The following is a 19,495-nucleotide window of genomic DNA, read 5'->3' as shown; positions in this document are numbered from 1 at the left end:
ATTGCATAGCAATGAAAAAGAATGTGAACTACTGCCATTATGTAATAACACAAATTTCACAAACAATGCTAGAATGTTATTCAGTTTGAAATTCAGGACCACACAAAACAAATATGGGTGATAGGAGGTTATAACAACCAACAATTACCTTTGGAAAAAAACTGTTGGAGGGGGCAGGAGGGAGCCTTTTGGGGGCTTGGAAATAGACTATATTATAGTTGTGGCTGTATTTTGCAAGTGCACCAGGCTATGTAATTAAGAAACCTGCTGTGTGCAGTGGCTCACACCTGTAATCCCAGAGCTTTGGGAGGCTGAGACAGGAAGATCACTTGAGCCCATTTTCATTCTGGGCAACACAGCGAGAGCCCTATCTCAACCAATCGAGCAATCAATCAGTCAATCAAAAGAAACAAGATATTCTGTTAAAGATACACTAGTTTCTGTATATTATTTTAATTAAAATTTACACACACATACTTTTACTGTACAAAATTACACAATTCAATGACCTCCAAATTCATGTCTACCATCTAATGATTAGTTCCACCCAATTGACTCCAAAATCCTTGAACACGAAAATCCTAAGGTGCCAAAGTCCCTTATAAAATGGCATATTTGCATATAACCTGTATACCCTCCCATATACTTTAATCATCACTAGATTACTTATAATACCTAATACAATGCTACATAATAGTGACACTATATTTTTTATTTGTATTATCTCTTGTATTATTTTTTATTGTTTTCTTTCCCAAATATTTTCTGTGATTGGATGGATCAGAGGACGTGGAACCTGTGAATACAGAAGGCTATCTTTTTGGCTCCAAGCTCCACCACTCAATTTAATCAGGGCAGTTCTGTTGTTTTTATTCATTTTTTATACTCAAGTTCCAAGTAAGATTATCCCAAGGATTCAGAAGCTAAAAAGTACATTTGTGATTCACTGCCCTATCACAAACTGATCACACGACTTCAAAACTATATACCAAACAACCTAATACTTGATTACATGCTATTTCATGCTGACCTCATAACTGCTTCATGTCTTGTCCCTTAACTGTAGGCTCCTAGGGGTAAGAGACTCATCATTTCTCCTTTCCCTGTGGAGCTTATAACATACTTGCTAACTGATAGAAGAAACTAGAGGCCGGGCGCGGTGGCTCAAGCCAGTAATCCCAACACTTTGGGAGGCTGAGGTGAGCGGATCACCTGAGGTCGGGAGTTCGAGACCAGCCTGACATGGAGAAACCCTGTCTCTACTAAAAATACAAAATTAGCCAGGCATGGTGGCACATGCCTCTAATCCCAGCTACCCGGGAGGCTGAGGCAGGAGAATCACTTGAACCCAGGAGGCGGAGGTTGCAGTGAGCCAAGATGGTGCCACTGCACTCCAGCCAGGGTGACAGAGCAAGATTCCATCTCAAAGCAAAAAAAAAGAGAAAAGAAACAGAAAAAGAAAACACAGTATAGCACTGTAAATGTATTTTCTCCAGACACTGCACTCCAACCTGGGCAACAAGAGCGAAACTTCGTCTCAAAAAAAAAAAAAAAAAGGAAACTAGGTATCAAGCATACTATTTCTTACCCTTAAGGCCTCGCTACTCAGTTATGGTAAACTGCTTATTTTTCTTCCACAAAAGGAAGGTTTAAACTGTTATACAAAATTACATGTAACTTTAACTAACTGGGTCAGTTATAAAGTCTCCCTCTTCTTAAAGTCATTCAACTTTATGAGTGTTCAGAAAATTTTAAGAATTTTAGAAGCAAATATATTTGGAGGATTGCTTTCTTTATTCCTACACTTTCATATCCTTTAGTTACCTTGCAGTATGTTTTCTAGATTAAGTAACAAGATAATTACTCGTTTGGCCCCTGGGAGTACACTCTACGCTGGCAATTTAATTAAAAGACAGGGACACACGCATTCATATGAAATTTTAAGTATCCATTGTCAAAACAAGGAACTCAACTAAGAGTTCAAAAGGCCAATTTGAATATAAAAAGCAATAGGTCAATTTAAATATAAAAATCAATAGGTCAAGCAAATTCTCCCAAAGGATAAAATATATTTACTTCTCCCTTATCACTTTACTTTTCAACTTTGGCCAGGCCTAGTGGCTCATGCCTGTTATTCCAGCACTCTGGGAGGGTGAGGCGGGAGGACCGCTTGGGGCCAGGAGTTCAAGACCAGCCTGGCCAACACAATGAGCCACTGTCTCTACAAAACAAAACAAACACATACTTCCATTTAACCTGAGGAACCTAACTGAAAACAAAAAAACCCACACACTTTGACTGGATGTGGTGGCATGAGTCTGTGGTCCCAGCTACTTGGGAGGCTGAACCAGGAGGATGGCTTGAGTTCAAGAGTTTGAGGCTGTAGTGTGCTATGATCACACCTGTGAAGAGCCACTGCACTCCAGCCTGGGCAACAAGGTGAAATCCCGTCTCTAAAAAAAACAACTAAACACTGCGGCTATCTAAGCCAGCTTTTCCTCAGCCTTTCACTCACATTCCCACCCAGACTTCTCTCACCACCTCACTCTCACTTTCATTTAGATCACAGGTGAAAAAAGCCTGAACTCTGAGCATGTTAAAAATACCACACGGCCGGGCGCGGTGGCTCACGCCTGTAATCCCAGCACTTTGGGAGGCCGAGGCGGGCGGATCACAAGGTCAGGAGATCGAGACCACGGTGAAACCCCGTCTCTACTAAAAATACAAAAAATTAGCCGGGCGCGGTGGCGGGCGCCTGTAGTCCCAGCTACTCAGGAGGCTGAGGCAGGAGAATGGCGTGAACCCGGGAGGCGGAGCTTGCAGTGAGCCGAGATCGCGCCACTGCACTCCAGCCTGGGCAACAGAGCGAGACTCCGTCTCAAAAAACAAAAAACAAAAAACAAAAAAAAACCACACAGTATTTGTTAATTCAGTATTGAAAGTTACTGGTAAGGAATCAACTTTTCACAGCCTATTATTTATTTATTTATTTTTAAGAGATAAAGTCTCATTCTGCTGCCTAGGCTGGAATGCAGTGGCTCAATCATATCTCACTGCAGCCTCGAACTCCTGGACTCAGGTAACCCTCCTGCCTCAGCTTCCTGGTTAGCTGGGACCACAGGCACAAGCCACCATGCCCGGCTCCAATTTTTTACTGTATAGTTCAGTGGTATTACATATATTCATAAAGTTATGTAGCCATTACCACCATCCATCTCCAGAACTTTTCATCTTATATAACAGAAAACTTTACCCACTAAACAATAACTCTCCACTTACAGACTAAATTTTTTCTTGTAGAAATGGGAGTCTCACTGTGTTGCCTAGGCTGGCTTCAAATTCCTGGACACAAGCAATCCTCCTGCCTCAGCCTCCCAAAGCGCTGAGATTACAGATGTGAGCCACCACACCTGGCCTTCCCCACGCCCCCATTCACTCAGTTGCCCAGGCTGGAGTACAACGGTGCCATCACAGCTCATCACAGCTCAACGTACCTTCCAACTCCTGAGCTCAAGCATTCCTTCTGCCTCAGCCTCCTGAGTTGCTGGGACTACAGGCATGTGCCAACACACCTGACTAATTTTTTTTTTTTGTAGAGACAAGATCTCGCTATGTTGCCCAGGCTGGTTTCGAACTCCTGGGCTCAAGCAATCCTCCCCACTTGGCCTTCCAAAGTGCTGGTAGCACAGGTATGAGCCACGCACGCAGCCTGTCTTCTTTTTTTTTTTTGAGATGGAGTTTCACTCTTGTTGCCCAGGCTGGAGTGCAATAGCGCAACCTAGCCTCAACGCAACCTCCACCTCTAGGTTCAAGAGATTCTCCTGCCTCAGCCTCCCAAGTAACTGGGATTACAGGCATGTGCCACCACACCCAGTTAATTTTGTATTTTTAGTAGAGACGGGGTTTCTCTACGTTGGTCAGGCTGGTCTCAAACTCCAAACCTCCACCCACCTTGGCCTCCCAAAGTACTAAGATTACAGGCATGAGCCACTGTGCCTGGCCGCCTGTCTTCTTTCTTGACTGTGTCTCAGCCAAGGCAAATTCTGCAAATGAAGAGGGAAGTGATAAGAGGTTGACTGTAGATACAATCAGAATTAGAGATGTGTTTTATTTCTTTTCTTGCATTTGCGAATATGTCTTTTATGTATTACCTTACTTCAGGTACAGAGTTAGGGATATATTTCTGTCTGCATTCATATAGGTTATTGAAAATAGGCTGTTGGTGGCTGGCCCAGTGACTCACGCCTGTAATCTGAGCACTCTAGGAGGCCTAGGTGGGTGGATCACGAGGTCAGGAGTTCAAGACCAGCCTGGCCAACATGGTGAAACCCCATCTCTACTAAAAATAAAAAAATTAGCCAGGCATGATGGCAGGCGCCTGTAATTCCAGCTACTCAGGAGGCCGAGACAGAAGAATCACTTGAACCCAGGTGGCAGAAGTTGCAGTGGGCTGAGACTGCACCACTGTACTCCAGCCTGGGCAACAGAGCAAGACTCCAACTCCAAAAAAAAAAAAAAAAAAAAAAAGGCTATTGGCTGGGCATGGTGGCTCATACTTATAATCCTAGCACTTTCGGAGGCCAAGGTGGGTGGACTGCTCGAGCTCAGGAGTTTGTGACCAGCCTGGGCAATATAGTGAGACCCTGTCTCTACTAAAACTACAAAAAATAGCTGGGTATGGTGGTATGCACCTGTAGCCCCAGCTACTTAGGAGACTAAGGTGGGAGGATTGCTTGATCCCTGTCTCTACAAAAATTAAAATTAGCCAGGCAAGGTGGTGCACGCCTGTAGTCCCAGCTACTCAGGAGGCTGATGTGGGAGGATGGCTTGAGCCCGTGAGGTTGAGACTGCAGTCAGCCATGATCATGCCACTACACTCAGCCTAGGCAACAGAGTAAGATTTTGTCTCAAAGAAAGAAAAAGAATCCCAATCCACCTAAGTATTTATATTAAAACTTTTGAAGATCAAAATTCTGCAACAAAGGTTTCTACTAAGTATTACCTAAAAAATATTTTAAGAAAATCAAGTGCTCAGATCTTATGTACCAAGTAACTCACCATCCCATCTTCTCAAGTTACCCTATAATTAGCTCTAGAATTAAACTCTGAACACAGACTGTCTTACTCCTAATGATGCATACAATCTTAAAGCCAAAAAAATCAGCCTTTATTAAAGTGCATTCAGATTGAGAGATCAGGCAGAAACAAAGAAAAAACCCACAACAATGCGGTCACACAAATAACAAATAACTGGTTACTTATTTATAAGTCACCTAGGCAAGCTGAACTTCATAGAACACAAAACCAAATTCAAAAAATATATAATGAAATTAACTTTCCCAAAGCTCAACATACTTTATAAATTAGAAGTGATAGGCCAAACACTAAAGCACAGGATTCTAGGAATGTTTAATAGACACTAACAACCATACAATCACACACTCTTACAGCAAAATGCTGATCATGACATTCACTAAAGTGTAAGTGCCTGCTATGTGAAAACTGTAGTTCTAGCAATGCAAAAATGAACCAGACTTGAATTTTTTTTTTTTTTTTTTTTTGAGACAGAGTCTGGCTCTGTCGCCTAGGCTGGAGTGCAGTGGCCGGATCTCAGCTCACTGCAAGCTCCGCCTCCTGGGTTTACACCATTCTCCTACCTCAGCCTCCAGAGTAGGTAGGACTACAGGCGCCCACCACGTCGCCCGGCTAGTTTTTGTATTTTTTTTTTTTTAGTAGAGACGGGGTTTCAACGTGTTAGCCAGGATGGTCTCGATCTCCTGACCTCATGATCCGCCCATCTCGGCCTCCCAAAGTGCTGGGATTACAGGCTTGAGCCACCGCGCCCGGCCCAGACTTGAATTTTAAGAGTAGATGTGACACTATCACAAATAATTAAAATTAAAAAGGGTAAAATGTCCTAAGAATGGTGCACAAAGTAATAAAGGAGTTCAGATTAAGAAAAGTATATGTAGGAGAAATCAGAATTCGTGGATTCTTGGCATTTGAACTGGGCCCTGAATATTAGAAATGAGACTGGGAAGGATTAAGGAAGAACATTCTGGGCAATGGGTATAGAATGGGCAAAAACAGGAAATAAGAAGACATATATGGAATACAGCAAACTTCTGCATGACTGGAGCATACAGGTTGTATAAAAGAAAGCACAAGGCTATGAAGAGCTGAAAAAGTATACATAGAGCCAAATCCTGACTTTGAATGCTAAGTCAGATATCTTCAGTGGTTAGTTATAGTAAAGAATCATTAAGGGCCAGGCATGGTGGCTCACGCCTGTAATCCCAGCACTTTGGGAGGCCAAGGAGGGTGGATTACCTGAGGTTAGGAGTTGCACAGAAGCCTGACCAATACGGTGAAACCCCATCTCTATTAAAAATACAAAAATTAGCTGGGTGTGGTGGCGCATGCCTGTAATCCCAGCTACTCGGGAGGCTGAGACAGGAGAATTGCTTGGACCTGGGAGGCGGAGGTTGCAGTGAGCTGAGGTGACACCACTGTACTCCAACCTGGGCAACAGAGTGAGACTGTGTTTCAAAAAAAAAAGAACCATTAAGGATTACGAGGCAAGCAATCTGATCAGGGATGAAATTTATCTGGCAACATGGAATGAAATGAATGAGGAGGGGACATCAATTATGTTGCTGTAAGAACTGATGAGGACCTCAATTATGATGGTGACCTTACAAGGTGAAGAAGGCATAGTTCTAAGTTAGTCTATCATCAAATATTCATTGGGTGTCTACAACATGGAAGGTAACATTCTACTCCACTAAGATATCTTACAAGTTTAATGTATCATTCTCATTCTTGAGGAAATCCTGATGTGGAAAAACAACTGTTAAAGCAACAAAAGCTAATAAGGCAATATTTGATTTCCAGATAAATGTTACAAACACAAAAAAAACCGTACATGGCCGGGCGCGGTGGCTCACGCCTGTAATCCCAGCACTTTGGGAGGCCGAGGCGGGCGGATCACAAGGTCAGGAGATCGAGACCACGGTGAAACCCCGTCTCTACTAAAAATACAAAAAATTAGCCGGGCGCGGTGGCGGGCGCCTGTAGTCCCAGCTACTCAGGAGGCTGAGGCAGGAGAATGGCGTAAACCCAGGAGGCGGAGCTTGCAGTGAGCCGAGATCGCGCCACTGCACTCCAGCCTGGGCGACAGAGCGAGACTCCGTCTCAAAAAAAAAACAAACAAACAAACAAACAAAAAAACCGTACATGACAAATCAGCAGTGGGAGGAAAAAAATGGTCAGTGAAGGCTTTATTAACAAAGGTGGAGTTAGTTGATCTGCCCCTCAATAAGAAGGCTGAACTTCTTGAACATAAAGGGGATGGATAAAACTTCACAAAAGTAAATTGTTAAAAGCTGAATAATTTGTATAACAAGGCCAAGATATGTGAAATAAATTTGGGGATTTTTCCACCAAAATGGTAAACAAAATGCTAATAAGAAAAAAACAACCCTTTATCTAAATTTAATTTTGTAAGTTCAGGAAAATGAGGCATTGATATACCATTACAGGCAGGGCACAGTGACTCACATACGTAATCCCAACACTGGGAGGCACGGTGGGAGGATCAGTTGAGCCCAGGGGTTCGAAACTAGCCTGGGCAAAGTGAGGCTCCATCTCTAAAAACAAGCCCATTCCCCACAAAACATTATAGCTTTGCATGTAAAAATAAGCATTACATTCTAGATTTTTTATAAGGAAGGGGGTTATTTTTAGTGCATTCTACAGGATAAACCAATCCTTTTAACAAAAAAAGAGGGTTTTTGTTTTTGTTTGGTATTTTAATAGAGATGGGGTCTCACTTTGTTGCCCAGACTGTTCTCGAATTCCTGGGATCAAATGATCCTCCTGCTTTGGCCACCTAAGTGTTGGGATGACAGGCATGAGCCACTGTCCCCGGCCAAAAAAAAAAAAAAAGGTATCTTGAAGAAAGCTTTATGCAGGTTCAATTTGAAATATCCAAAATGTTACATTTTCTTATTTGTCAAAAAAGCTCCCCAAAACAATCTGATAAATCTTTTCCTTTTTCATATTTTACATGTAAGCGGCAGAGTCAGAATTTGAACACAGGACCATCTGACGCTAAAAGCAGAGCTACACTTGCATTCAATGCTATACAAACTTAGGATTTTAAAATTTCAAATGTATTAATCAAAAAGTATAGGTCGGGGAAAAAGACTGGCGAATCTCAAACTATATAATTACTGCAAAATTGAGAGATATCTACCCTTCTTTTTACATATTCAGATTAGAAAGTGTAACATGGTTTGTTGTTCAATGAATATTATGCTCTTTTAACAGTGCCTCCCTCAAATGAGCACATAACAAAGCTCACAGTGACAGAGGGGAACCTCAAGCTGTTTTACATATGTCTTTCAGGACTGGGCTGCCTACCTGGCCTCCCCCTCTCATGGACCTCCCTTCTTCAGCCTTTCCTGACTTATCCTCCCACTCACTGTCATTCCAAGACTGCCTTGGCTGGGCAGATTTCCTCTGTATTCTTTTTAAACATTTACGAATACAGGAGTTGGGTGGAGGGTGCGACAAATTTGTTTCTACTTTCTAATTCGACAAACACCCTAAATCTCTTCCCATCCAATACTTCAAGGATAGAGATTCAAGTACTTCCTTTTTCTCCCTCAAGTACTTTACCATTACATAAATATCTTGTGGTGATATATATACAGGGCAAAACCCCCTAAATCACTAAATACATTAGTTTAAACCAATTACTGTATTTAATATTACTGGAATTTGACTTTTTGGATTCCTTAAAACTGATCTACCCCTATAGTCCCAGCTACTCAGGAGACTGAAGCCACAGGATCCTTTCGAGACCTGGAGGTGGAGGCTGCAATGCACTATAATTGCACCTGCACTCCAGCCTGGGCAACACAGCAAGACTTCATCTCTAAAGGAAATAATTTTTTTAAAAAACCTAAGCCAGGCAGAGTAGAAGCGCACCTGTAACCCTAGTTACTCAAGAGGCTGAGGCATGAGTATCCCTTGAGCCCAGGAGTTTGAGACTAGCAACATAATGAGACCCTGTCTCTATCTAAATTTAAAAAACATAAAGGGCAGGTGCAGGGGCTCATGCCTGTAATCCCAGTACTTTGGGAGGCCAAGGCAGGCAGATCACCTGAAGTCAGGAGTTTGAGACCAGCCTGGTCAACATGGCAAACCTCCATTTCTACTAAAAGTACAAAAATTAGCTGGCCTTGGTGGCGCATGCCTGTAGTCCCAACTACTTGAGAGACTGAGGCAGGAGAATCACTTGAACCCAGGAGGTGGAGCCAAGATTGCACCACTGCACTCTAGCTGGGCAACAGGGCGAGACTTGGTCTCAAAAAAGAGAAAACAAAAAAAACCCAAACATATATATACAGAGAGAGACCAGCCTGGGTAACACAGGGAGGCCCAGTCACAAAACAAAAAAACAAAACAAAAAACAATAACAAAAAACTGATCGACAATATAGAAGCAAAAATGGCACTAGGAAAACGCAGAGTTCTTACAAGCAGTTCAAGTATACCTGCCTCAAATACATTAGTTCATTTAAAAGAAATCTATTCATTCATTACCAAATTACTGAATGCCTAATATGTGCCAGGCGCTGTTATAAGTACTTAGGAAACACCAATTAAAAAAAAAAATCGGCCGGGCACGGTGGCTCACGCCTGAAATCCCAGCACTTTGGGAGGCAAAGGCAGATGGATCACGAGGTCAGGAGATCAACACCATCCTGGCTAACACGGTGATACCCCCGTCTCTATAAAAATACAAAAAATTAGCTGGGCGTGGTGGCGGGCGCCTGTAGTCCCAGCTACTCAGGAAGCTGACGTAGGAGAATGGCGTGAACCTGGGAGGCAGAGCTTGCAGTAAGCTGAGATCACACCACTGCACTCCAGCCTGGGCAACAGAGCCAGACTCCTCAAAATAAATAAATAAATAAATAAATCCCCTTTTCTCTTTTCTATCTAGTGGGAGAAGACAGATGATAGACAATGTAACTTTCTAACTTGTGTTAGAAAGTAACAAATGGTATTGGGAGGGAAAAACAGAATAGGGTGAGAGGGACTTCCAGGGTATTAGGGCAGGTTGCACTTTCAAATAGGGTGGTCAGAGAAGGTTTAAGGTGGCATTTGAGAAAAGACTTGAAGGAGGTGAGGGAGTCAGTCAGCCATGAAATCTGGGAAAGAGTACTCCAGACATAATAAGGAGAACAAAGGTCCTAGAATAGCAATGAGGCCAGGGAAGCTGGAGGGAAGCCAACAAAGGGGTTAGCTGTAGGTGTCAAGGGACATGTGTGGAAACAAGGGGTACAGATTATGTACGGTTTATGGGATACTATAAGGAATCTGATTTTTACTTTGAATGAGACAAGGATCCACAGAGGGTTGGGCAGACTGTAGAGTTCAGTTTTTAAAAAATATGGCTGTTGTGTTGAGGACAGGCCTTAGCAAGTACAAGAGTGAAAGCAGGGAGACCAGTTAGGAGGCTACAAAAGAAACCATGGAAAGAAATATGCACTTCCTACAAACTTGGATCATAATGGTGCAAGGGGTTTACTTTTAGGCAAAAATAAATAAAAACAAATTTGTCAGATGTTAATAGGAAATAAATGGAACTGGCTCTTGTCATTATATGTACATTGGACATATAAAGCAGCAAACAATGACATCTTTTAACTTCTCACCTCAAGAGAACATGTTCCTTTACAATCAGCTATTCACTGTTAATTACATACAATTTGTTGAAAAGGTTACTTTTATCAACTGAAAGTACTATAAATCTGCTGTGTGAGGTAGCTCATGCCTGTAATTCCAGTCTTTGGGAGGCTAAGGGAGGAGGATCACCTGAAGCCAGGAGTTTGAGGCTGCCAAGTGACCAATCCACTCTAACCTGGATGACAGAGCGAGATTCCCAACTCAAATAAATGAATAAATAACTTTGGATTGCTGTTTCTCAGATCATCTAAAATAACCATTCCTAAAACAGATCTTATTTCTTTGGGGGTGGGGGACAATACTTTTCCTCCAAAAGTTTCTTTTTATGCTTCCATCTTTTAAAGTAATTTTCTTCCAATTGATACTGAATTTGTGTATTAGTCTGCGTCATTCACTTCAGGAAAGCGCAACCATAAAAAACTCCCACTGTCAAAAATATAACATTTCCAAAAAAAGTTCCTTCATGACACCAAAAACCCCTCATCCCTCATCATCACCTAGTTCTTCTGGAAAAGGCAAACACACTTTCCATAAACTCTAGTACCTTTAATAGTACAATTATCGTAAGGATAGGAGAAAGAGAACAAGTCAAAGATACTCAATTTGCCTGGAAAGAAAGGGGATAGGAGGCAGGAGAATTGCTTGAGGCCAGGAGTTCAAGACCAGCCTAGGCAACATAGGAGCCCCTGTCTCTATTTTTTTAAAAAAGAAGGGGGTGAGGGTAGGGAGCATAAGAGATTTTAAAATAAAAACTTCAGGCCAGATGCGGTGGCTCACATCTATAATCCCAGCACTTTGGGAGACCAAGGTGGGTGAATTGCTTGAGGTCAGGAGTTCAAGACCAGCCTGATCAACATGGTGAAACCCTGTCTCTACTAAAAGTACAAAAATTAGCTAGGCGTGGTGGCACGTGCCTGTAATCACAGCTACTCAGGAGGCTGAAGCAGCAGAATCACTAGAATCCGGCAGGCAGAGGTTGCAGTGAGCAGTGAGATCATGCCACTGCACTCCAGCAAGGGCGACAGAGCGAGACTCCGTCTCATTTAAAAAAAAAAAAAAAAAAGTGAAATAAGCACTCTTGTTGTATAGTAAATATAGAGGGGAAAGAGAGTGAAGGATAAACATAGCTTGCTTGCTTCACTCAAAGGTACTTATAAAGACACCCAGATTCAGCTTTGATTTTTAAGAGACTACCCTTGTGACAAACTTACTTTGGAAAAAATAGTCGTGTAAATACAGAAAATACTAAATTCAACTTCATTAATTAATTCAACATTTAGGTGCTTATGTGCCAGAAACTGAGCGAGGGCAGAGTCCTTGTTCTCAAGGGCTTTTACATGTAATCTATCTCCCAGTTACTGAGTACCTACTGAGGCAGATGCGAGGGATACAACAGCAAACCGGAAACACAGATTCTCTACCTTCATGCAGCTTGTACTGAAGGAGGCGAATGCAAGGATGAGACACACATCTAACAAAGATACAACACTAAAGTGTTATAGATATCACTTATGGAAGTGTAGAGGTTTCAGTGGGGACGCAAGGGATTCGGGCTGGGAGGAAAGGGAATGCTGGGACTTCAAATACGAAAGCTGAGTTCTCAAAGAGGATTAGATGTCCACCTGGCTGACCTGGGGGAAGGGCTCCAAGCAGACAGGAACTGGAGCAAAACAAAGGTGTGAACAGCGTGTTGTATTTGGTAGGCCTGGAATACAGAATGTAAGAGAGAGAAGTTACGGAGGCTTCTGTATACCACAATCAAGACTGGACCTTACTGGTACATACGAAATGCCCCAGAAAAATTTTATTCAGAAAACCAGCATATATGATCAGGTTTTTCTGGTGTGATGAGACATTGGTTTACACAGGAATGAGAAAAGAAAATACTAGATAATGATGTCATCACATGAAACAACAAAGGAGCCTGCCCAGTCAGAAAACTAAACTCTTTAGGAAAAAATTAAGTACTACTACTATTGAAGCCCTCTGGAAAAGGTTGTATTCAGTATCATCTAAAATGGAAAAAGTATAGGAAAGGTTTTCAAACATATATTGTGGATTATGACATCCACATACCTATTTAGAGTTTAAGAGGTCTTCACTCGAATTCTGCAACACATCTGGGACTACTGATTGTTGTACAAAAAGCAGTAAAACATATTCAGGAGAGTCTTTGATACAAAGGGAGAACACGCGTAACCGAAGGAATTTCCCAAGCTAGGTTTAAAGGTTTCCAAAGTTGAAGCTAATCAAGTTTTCTTAAGTCAGCACGTTTAAAAGGTGTGTCATAAGGGTGGAGCAAAAGGAGGAGGGATTAAAATTAATATATATATATATAAACAAGTAACTCGATGTCGCTAGGGTTAAAATCACCACTTGGAGATCCGTCTCCCAAGCAGAGGCAGAAATGAAGACCTGCCAGATCCAATTAACAAAAAGACGAGGGAGGGGGTAAGAGGATGACCACACATGAAAACATAAATGGGGCGGGGGGGGGGTGCTTGGCAACCACCTATCCAGAACCCATAATCCAGTTGGCGGTGCGATGAGGAAATCATACGATTCAGACATAAAGGCAGGAAAATGTCACTCCCAAACTCCACAAGCGAACCACCAGACACTGGCCAAGGGGATGTGATCACATACTCTGATCCCAGAACTCAAGGGCAGAGAGTATCATCCCCACACGGTGCCTGAGGGGAGGCGAAGAATCAACCCTATTCTGAGATCAGAGAGCAAATGCCCTCAGATCCAGCCCTAAGGGGGTCAATGCCGCCCAGGCCAGGCCTTGCCGAAGCCAGGGGCAGAGATGGCCCCGAAGCCCCCTCAACCTCCACCAGAGCTGCCTCTACTTGCTCCCCCCAACACACACCCTCCCCTACCTGATATGGCGGCGGCGGCTCCTGATCCGGCTCCGTCCCCTCGCCAAAGCTAGCCCGGTCAGACTGAGACTCGTGAAGCAGGGAGATGTCATCCGAGGTGGGGGATTTGAGGCAGTTCCCCATCTTCCGGAGCTGGGGTGCGTGATCTGGGGGAGGAGAAAGCAGCGATGGGGTCGTTCGCACGCTCAGCGGTCCGCCTCGGTTGGCAAGGTGGGGTCGGGCGGCAGGCCGGGGATCAGGCGGAGGCGACTCCACCGCCCCACGGTGCCGCCAAGGGGCCGCTCATGCCAGCCCCCGGGGGTGGGGGCTCAAGGCTGGGCCGCGGGCTCCGCTGGGGTCGCGGCGTTTGCCTCCTGCGAGGCAGCGATGGGGGGGGGGGCGGGGAGACGAAGCACTTCCCCACCCCGCCCCCCCGCGGGGCGGCGGCGGCCACGGAGCTGCTGGGCCTAATCCAGGTCAGCAGGGGGGGGCGCGGCCGTCGCGGCTGCCTCAGCTGCTGCCTCAGCTGCTGCTGCCCCCGCCGACGCCGGAGCCACGGCCGCGGGCCTCATCCTACTCCGCCTCAGCGCGGCAGTGGCGGACAGAACGAGGCCGGCTCGGGCCCTGCGTCATCGCGCCGTGCGTGCTCTGGTTCCGCCCCCGGCGGCAGGAGGCGAGGGCGGCTCCGGCGGCTCGGGCGGCTACCATCCCCCTCTCCACCAGCAGCTGTTCCCCGTCCTGCGTCAATTTTTGCTGGTCTCTGACTGCTTGGCTCCGTACCTGACTCCGAAACCAATCTCCCGTCTCCCGCGCCAACCCACATTCGTTGCTCCCGCCCCGTCTAAGGCTCAGTTCTTACCTGTGCACTGCCTGACAATCTTCTCACCACCCTCCACGAGGCAGTCTATTTATATAAACCCATATCGGAATGGATTAGGCCCATGATTAAAATGTTAAAAGGCTTCCCCTTTATCGCATCAGAATAAGGTCCTAGCTCGTTAGTGAACCCTCCCTACCTCTCCAGTCATGTCCTTATCCTCCCACATCACAGCCGGAGAGATTCTTCTTCCAGTTGTGTATCAGATTGTTCATTTCTTTCCAGTCCCAGTACCAAAGTCCAAGCCACCATCATCTCTCACCTTGACTTCTGCAATAGACTCTCAGCTGTTCCTGAGTTCATCATTGCCCACATCCAATTCACTGTTGGCACAGTTGGCAGAATTATCTTTTTAAAATTTGAATCGGATCGTGTCATTCTCCTGTTAAAACCTTCAATGTCTCCTCCAGGCTGTCCTTAAAACAATCCCTAAATGGTTTACAAATCTGACTTCCTTTCAATCTCATTATCAGCATTGTCACCTCTTTCTCAAATTCTAAACTAGGCTCTCAAATGCTTTTGGTTATCTGGAATACTATTGCCTCTGCCTGGGGCCTATGTCCATATTGTTTCTCTCACAGAAACCCGCTTCTCTCCACTCCCAACCTTTCTGCTTCTTATCAGGCTAATCATTATTCTCAGGAATCCTTCTGGATGCAACTTCATTTCCCCTGGGGAGACTCTCCTGACCCTCCAGTCTGGGTTAGTCGCTTCCTCTGTGCTCTCACACAGCCCGATCAAGCTGAATCATCTGTCCCTCTGTGCAAGGCTGGCACACTGCCCAAGGTAGAGTATGCTCTCTCCTTGGTTCAATGAACAGCTCAAACAACATATGCAAAAGAAGGAAGCAAGGATGACAGTGCTCCTGATAGACGTTCATTCAACAGGTGGTCTTGACTGCCTTTCGTTTTATTCATCATTTACTGAATTTGTGTGTGCGTGTATATACCAGAATCCACGCTAAGGACTGGGGAAAAGGATGATCACACCTGGCTTGTTGCTGATAGAGCCCAGAGACCACCTGGGAAGACAAGTAATCAGATGAGTCCTAAGCCCACACCCTGCCACGGACCCCAAGGTTTTTAGAGGAACCAGAAGACAGCAATTAGTTCATTTGAGGAACAGAAAGGATTCTTAGAAGTAGGGCTATATTAAACTTGAATGGGTCTGAACACTCTTACTCTGCAGTCCCTATTCTACGAAGTCACTATCTTATTTAAATGCACTCAAATTTTTGATATAAAATTTTTGAAAAGACTCATAATTTTGGGCCGGGTGTGGTGGCTTAAGTCTGTAATCCCAGCACTTTGGGAGGTTGAGGCGGGTGGATCACTTGAGGTCAGGGATTCGAGACCAGCCTGGCCAACACGGTGAAACCCCATCTCTACTAAAAATACAAAAACTAGCCAGATGTGGTGGTGCACACCTGTAGTCCCAGCTACTCTGGAGGCTGAGGCAGGAAAACTGCTTGAACCTGGGAGGTGGAGGTTGCAGTGCAGTGAGCGGAGATTGTACCACTGCACTCTAGCCTGGGTGAGGGAGTGAGTAAGACTCAGTCACCCCCCAAAAAAAGGAAGGAGAAAGAGAAACACAGAGAGAGAGAAGGGAGGAGGGAGGGAGGAAGGAAGGAAAGAAGGAAGGGAGAGAAAGAGGAAAGAAAGAAAAGAAGAAGGAAGGAAGGAGGGAAAGGAAGGAAGGAAGGAAGGAAGAGAAAGAAGGAAGAAAAGGAAAGAAAGAATGAGTTGACTCATGATTTTGGTTTTGGAATTGTTGAGCTTCTGGGAACTCATTTAATTTATGACTGGCTAAATTTACCAGAAATCAGAGGTACTCTGGAATTTTTACAAAGTCAGAAAATTTATCCCACAAATTATTATCACACCTAAAGAAATTTTTATTAATAATAATTTATAAAATTATTTGACATAATATTTACACAGTGCTAGAATTTGTAGACATTGTTTGTTTGTTTTTGGAGACAGGGTCTCACTCTGTCACCCAGGCTGACTTGATCGATGCTCACTGCAGCTTCAACCTCCTGGGCTCAGGTGATCCTCCAGGCCTCTTCAGTAACTAGAACTACAGGTGCATGCCACCATGCTTTGCATTTGTTTTTGTTTTTGTTCTTGGTAGAGATGAGGTCTTGCCATGTTGCCCAGGCTGGTCTCGAACTCCTGGGGTGAAGCAGTCCTCCTGCCTCAGCCTCCCAAAGTACTGGAATTACAGGTGTGAGCCACTGTATGCCTGGCCAGACATAGATTTGTTTATTTAGTTTTAATTTTTTTTTTTTTTAACTTTTGAGACAGAGTTTCACTCATGTTACCCAGGCTAGAGTGCAATGGTGCAATCTTGGCTCACCGCAACATCTACCTCCCTGGTTCAAGCGATTCTCCTGCCTCAGCCTCCGAATAGCTGGGATTACAGGCATGCACCACCACACTCGACTAATTTTTTCTATTTTTAGTAGAGATGGGGTTTCACTATGTTGGCCAGGCTGGTCTCGAATTCCTGACCTCAGGTGATCCACCCACCTTGGCCTCCCAAAGTGCTGGGATTATAGGCGTGAGCCACCTCGCCAGGCCAGATTTATTTTAAGTTTTGTTTTTCATACTTTTTTTCCACAGGTGGATAACACTGACACAAGCTCTTGAAAAGTTCTATAGTGCCTTGTGAAAAGAAGTGATATTGCTAAGTCTAAAACTAGCTTGGGCTGGGCGCGGTGGCTCACACCTGTAATCCCAGCACAGGCAGGTGGATCACAAGGTCAGGAGTTCTAAACCAGCCTGGCCAATATGGTGAAACCCCATCTCTACTAAAAATACAAAAGTTAGCTGGGCATGGTGGCATGCACCTGTAATCCCAGCTCCTCGGGAGGCTAAGGCAGGAGAATCGCTTGAACCCGAGAGGCGGAGGTTGCAGTGAGCTGAGATGGCGCCATCGCACTCCAGACAGAGTGAGACTCCGTCTCAATAAATAAACGAACAAACAAACAAGTTTGGTTGTTTGCCAGAAGATGGGAGGAGCATTTGAAGCCCATTAATGGCTTGGACATGGTCCCTGCCTTCAAATAGCTCAAACTCAAGTAGATGAGACAAGTAGGTGAACAGTTAGCAGGGCTACATTCAGATCTTTATTCTACTTTTATTTTTAACTTTTGCTTCCATGAGCATGTATATATCACTAACTCACAAAGGTACAGCTTTAGACCTCTGCGTCTGGTGAGAGAATAACTGTTGTATATTCCCTTGAGTTCAGGGGAAATGACATTTTAGAAAAGGTGAATGGTTATTGACCATTATTTTCTTGTGGATGAGTAAAATACTAGCTACAATTTTAACATAGCTTAACAAAATGATAGAAATGGTCTTTTTTTTTTTGAGATGAAGTCTCACTTTGTCACACAGGCTGGAGTGCGGTGAAACAATCTCGGCTCACTGCAACCTCCGCCTCCTGGGTTCAAGTGATTCTCATGTCTCAGCCTCCTGAGTAGCTGGAATTATAGGCGGGGGCCATCATGCCCAGCTAATTTTTTGTATTTTTAGTCAAGATGGTGTTTCACCATGTTGGTCAGGCTGATCTCGAGCTCCTGACCTCAAATGATCCACCTGCCTTGGCCTCCCAAAGTTCAGGGATTTCAGGCATGAGCCACCATGCCCAGCCATGTGGTTTTGATAATAATGAATAAAACTACCAGAATAAAATTGTGTCTATCACTTATGTAGTGCTTCCTATGTGTAAGGCATTGTCCTAACTGTTTTACTTCTGTTCAATTAATGCTAATTAAGTGATCTGCAGAGTGACTAGGACCTAACACAGTCATGGCTCTTTTGGATACTCACAAGCTAATCAGATGTGAAAATAATAGGTCCAAGTTGAATAATAGCCATCATAGCAAACACTTATAAAACACTCTCTGTATGACAGCATGTGTTTTATTTGCCCTTTCTGGTAATTCATTCAACCCTCAAAACTCTATGAAATGGACACTACTGATATCCCCATATTACAAATGATGTAAGATATAAACATGTGCTAGAGTTGGTTCATACTAGCTCATACGAGCCAATTGTTAGAATTTCGGGAATTGTGTGACCTAGTTGTTAAACATAGTCATTATTAAAAATTAAATTATATAAACTTACAGTTAAATAGGTATATTAAAAACAAACAATAAATACCCAAAACTAATGGCTAACTACTTTACTGTATTTCACTATTGTCTGTGTTATTGAGGTTATTTCCTTCTAGTGTATCTCTGTGGTAGAAATACTTTATAATGACAAGCCGCTGAACATCTCTCCCTAATTCTGTGTTTAGTGATGCCAGATTGGTAGCTTGAAATTGCCCATGGTGAGAGTATTTATACCTTGGAAATCAGCAAATGTAACAGGACTTGATTGTTTTGTTGATTGTCTACACTTAACCAAGTGACTCCAAGTCCAACCTGGCATCCTACATTCTAGCCGCATCACAGTGCTTTCCATAGCCTTGACTTTCAGTATGCCTTTCCACCTCTATCCTCTAACTTTTGCCATGCTGTTACCTTCTGTTGAAATCAAGCATCTTTTAAGATTTTGAGATTCTTTTGTAATTCATAAGCGTGATGACTGGGTATTCACGTGCATGTGTGAGATGTGCCACCCTGGAACCTTGTTACGACGTCAGCACATTATGGGTCTGACATGAAAAAAAAATTATCCTGAAATACCACCTTCTTCATGAGGCTGTCTCTGATTTCATTCAGTTGGAATATATGCAATGATTAAAAAAAATGGGATCTATTATTATATTATGTATGTCTACTGCTAATCGTACATGAATATTTTAACACAATTATTTATTTATTTATTTATTTATTTTTAGAGACAGGGTCTCCCTCCATCACCCAGGCTGGAGTGCAGTGGAAAGATCATAGCTCACTGCAACATTGAACTCCTGGGCTCAAGCTATCCTCCCACATCTGCCTCCCAGGTGGCTGGGACCACAGGTGTGCACCACCA

The 19,495-nt window shown here is 43.8% G+C and overlaps 1 protein-coding gene and 1 non-coding gene across 2 annotated transcripts in view; one reads left to right on the top strand and one right to left on the bottom strand.

Moving 5' to 3' along the window:
• RNF11 (ring finger protein 11) overlaps positions 1-14,245 on the bottom strand; it is a 36,506-nt gene extending 22,261 nt beyond the window's left edge. The window contains exon 1 of the mRNA XM_050750349.1: positions 13,640-14,245. Within this exon, the coding sequence (XP_050606306.1) occupies positions 13,640-13,762 (123 nt within the window). The 5' untranslated portion in view covers positions 13,763-14,245. The remainder of the gene's footprint in view (positions 1-13,639) is intronic.
• Positions 14,246-19,074: 4,829 nt separating this feature from the next.
• Positions 19,075-19,178, top strand: LOC126945543 (small nucleolar RNA U13). The gene has a single exon (XR_007722477.1). It is a non-coding gene; the product is annotated as a small nucleolar RNA U13 (small nucleolar RNA).
• The last annotated feature ends 317 nt before the right edge of the window (positions 19,179-19,495 follow it).

The sequence above is a fragment of the Macaca thibetana genome, chromosome 1 (assembly GCF_024542745.1).
Source record: "Macaca thibetana thibetana isolate TM-01 chromosome 1, ASM2454274v1, whole genome shotgun sequence".
Classification (NCBI taxonomy): Eukaryota; Metazoa; Chordata; class Mammalia; order Primates; family Cercopithecidae; genus Macaca; species Macaca thibetana.
The sequence above is the reverse complement of the archived record's forward strand: the minus strand, read 5'-3'. Positions and strand labels throughout refer to the sequence as shown.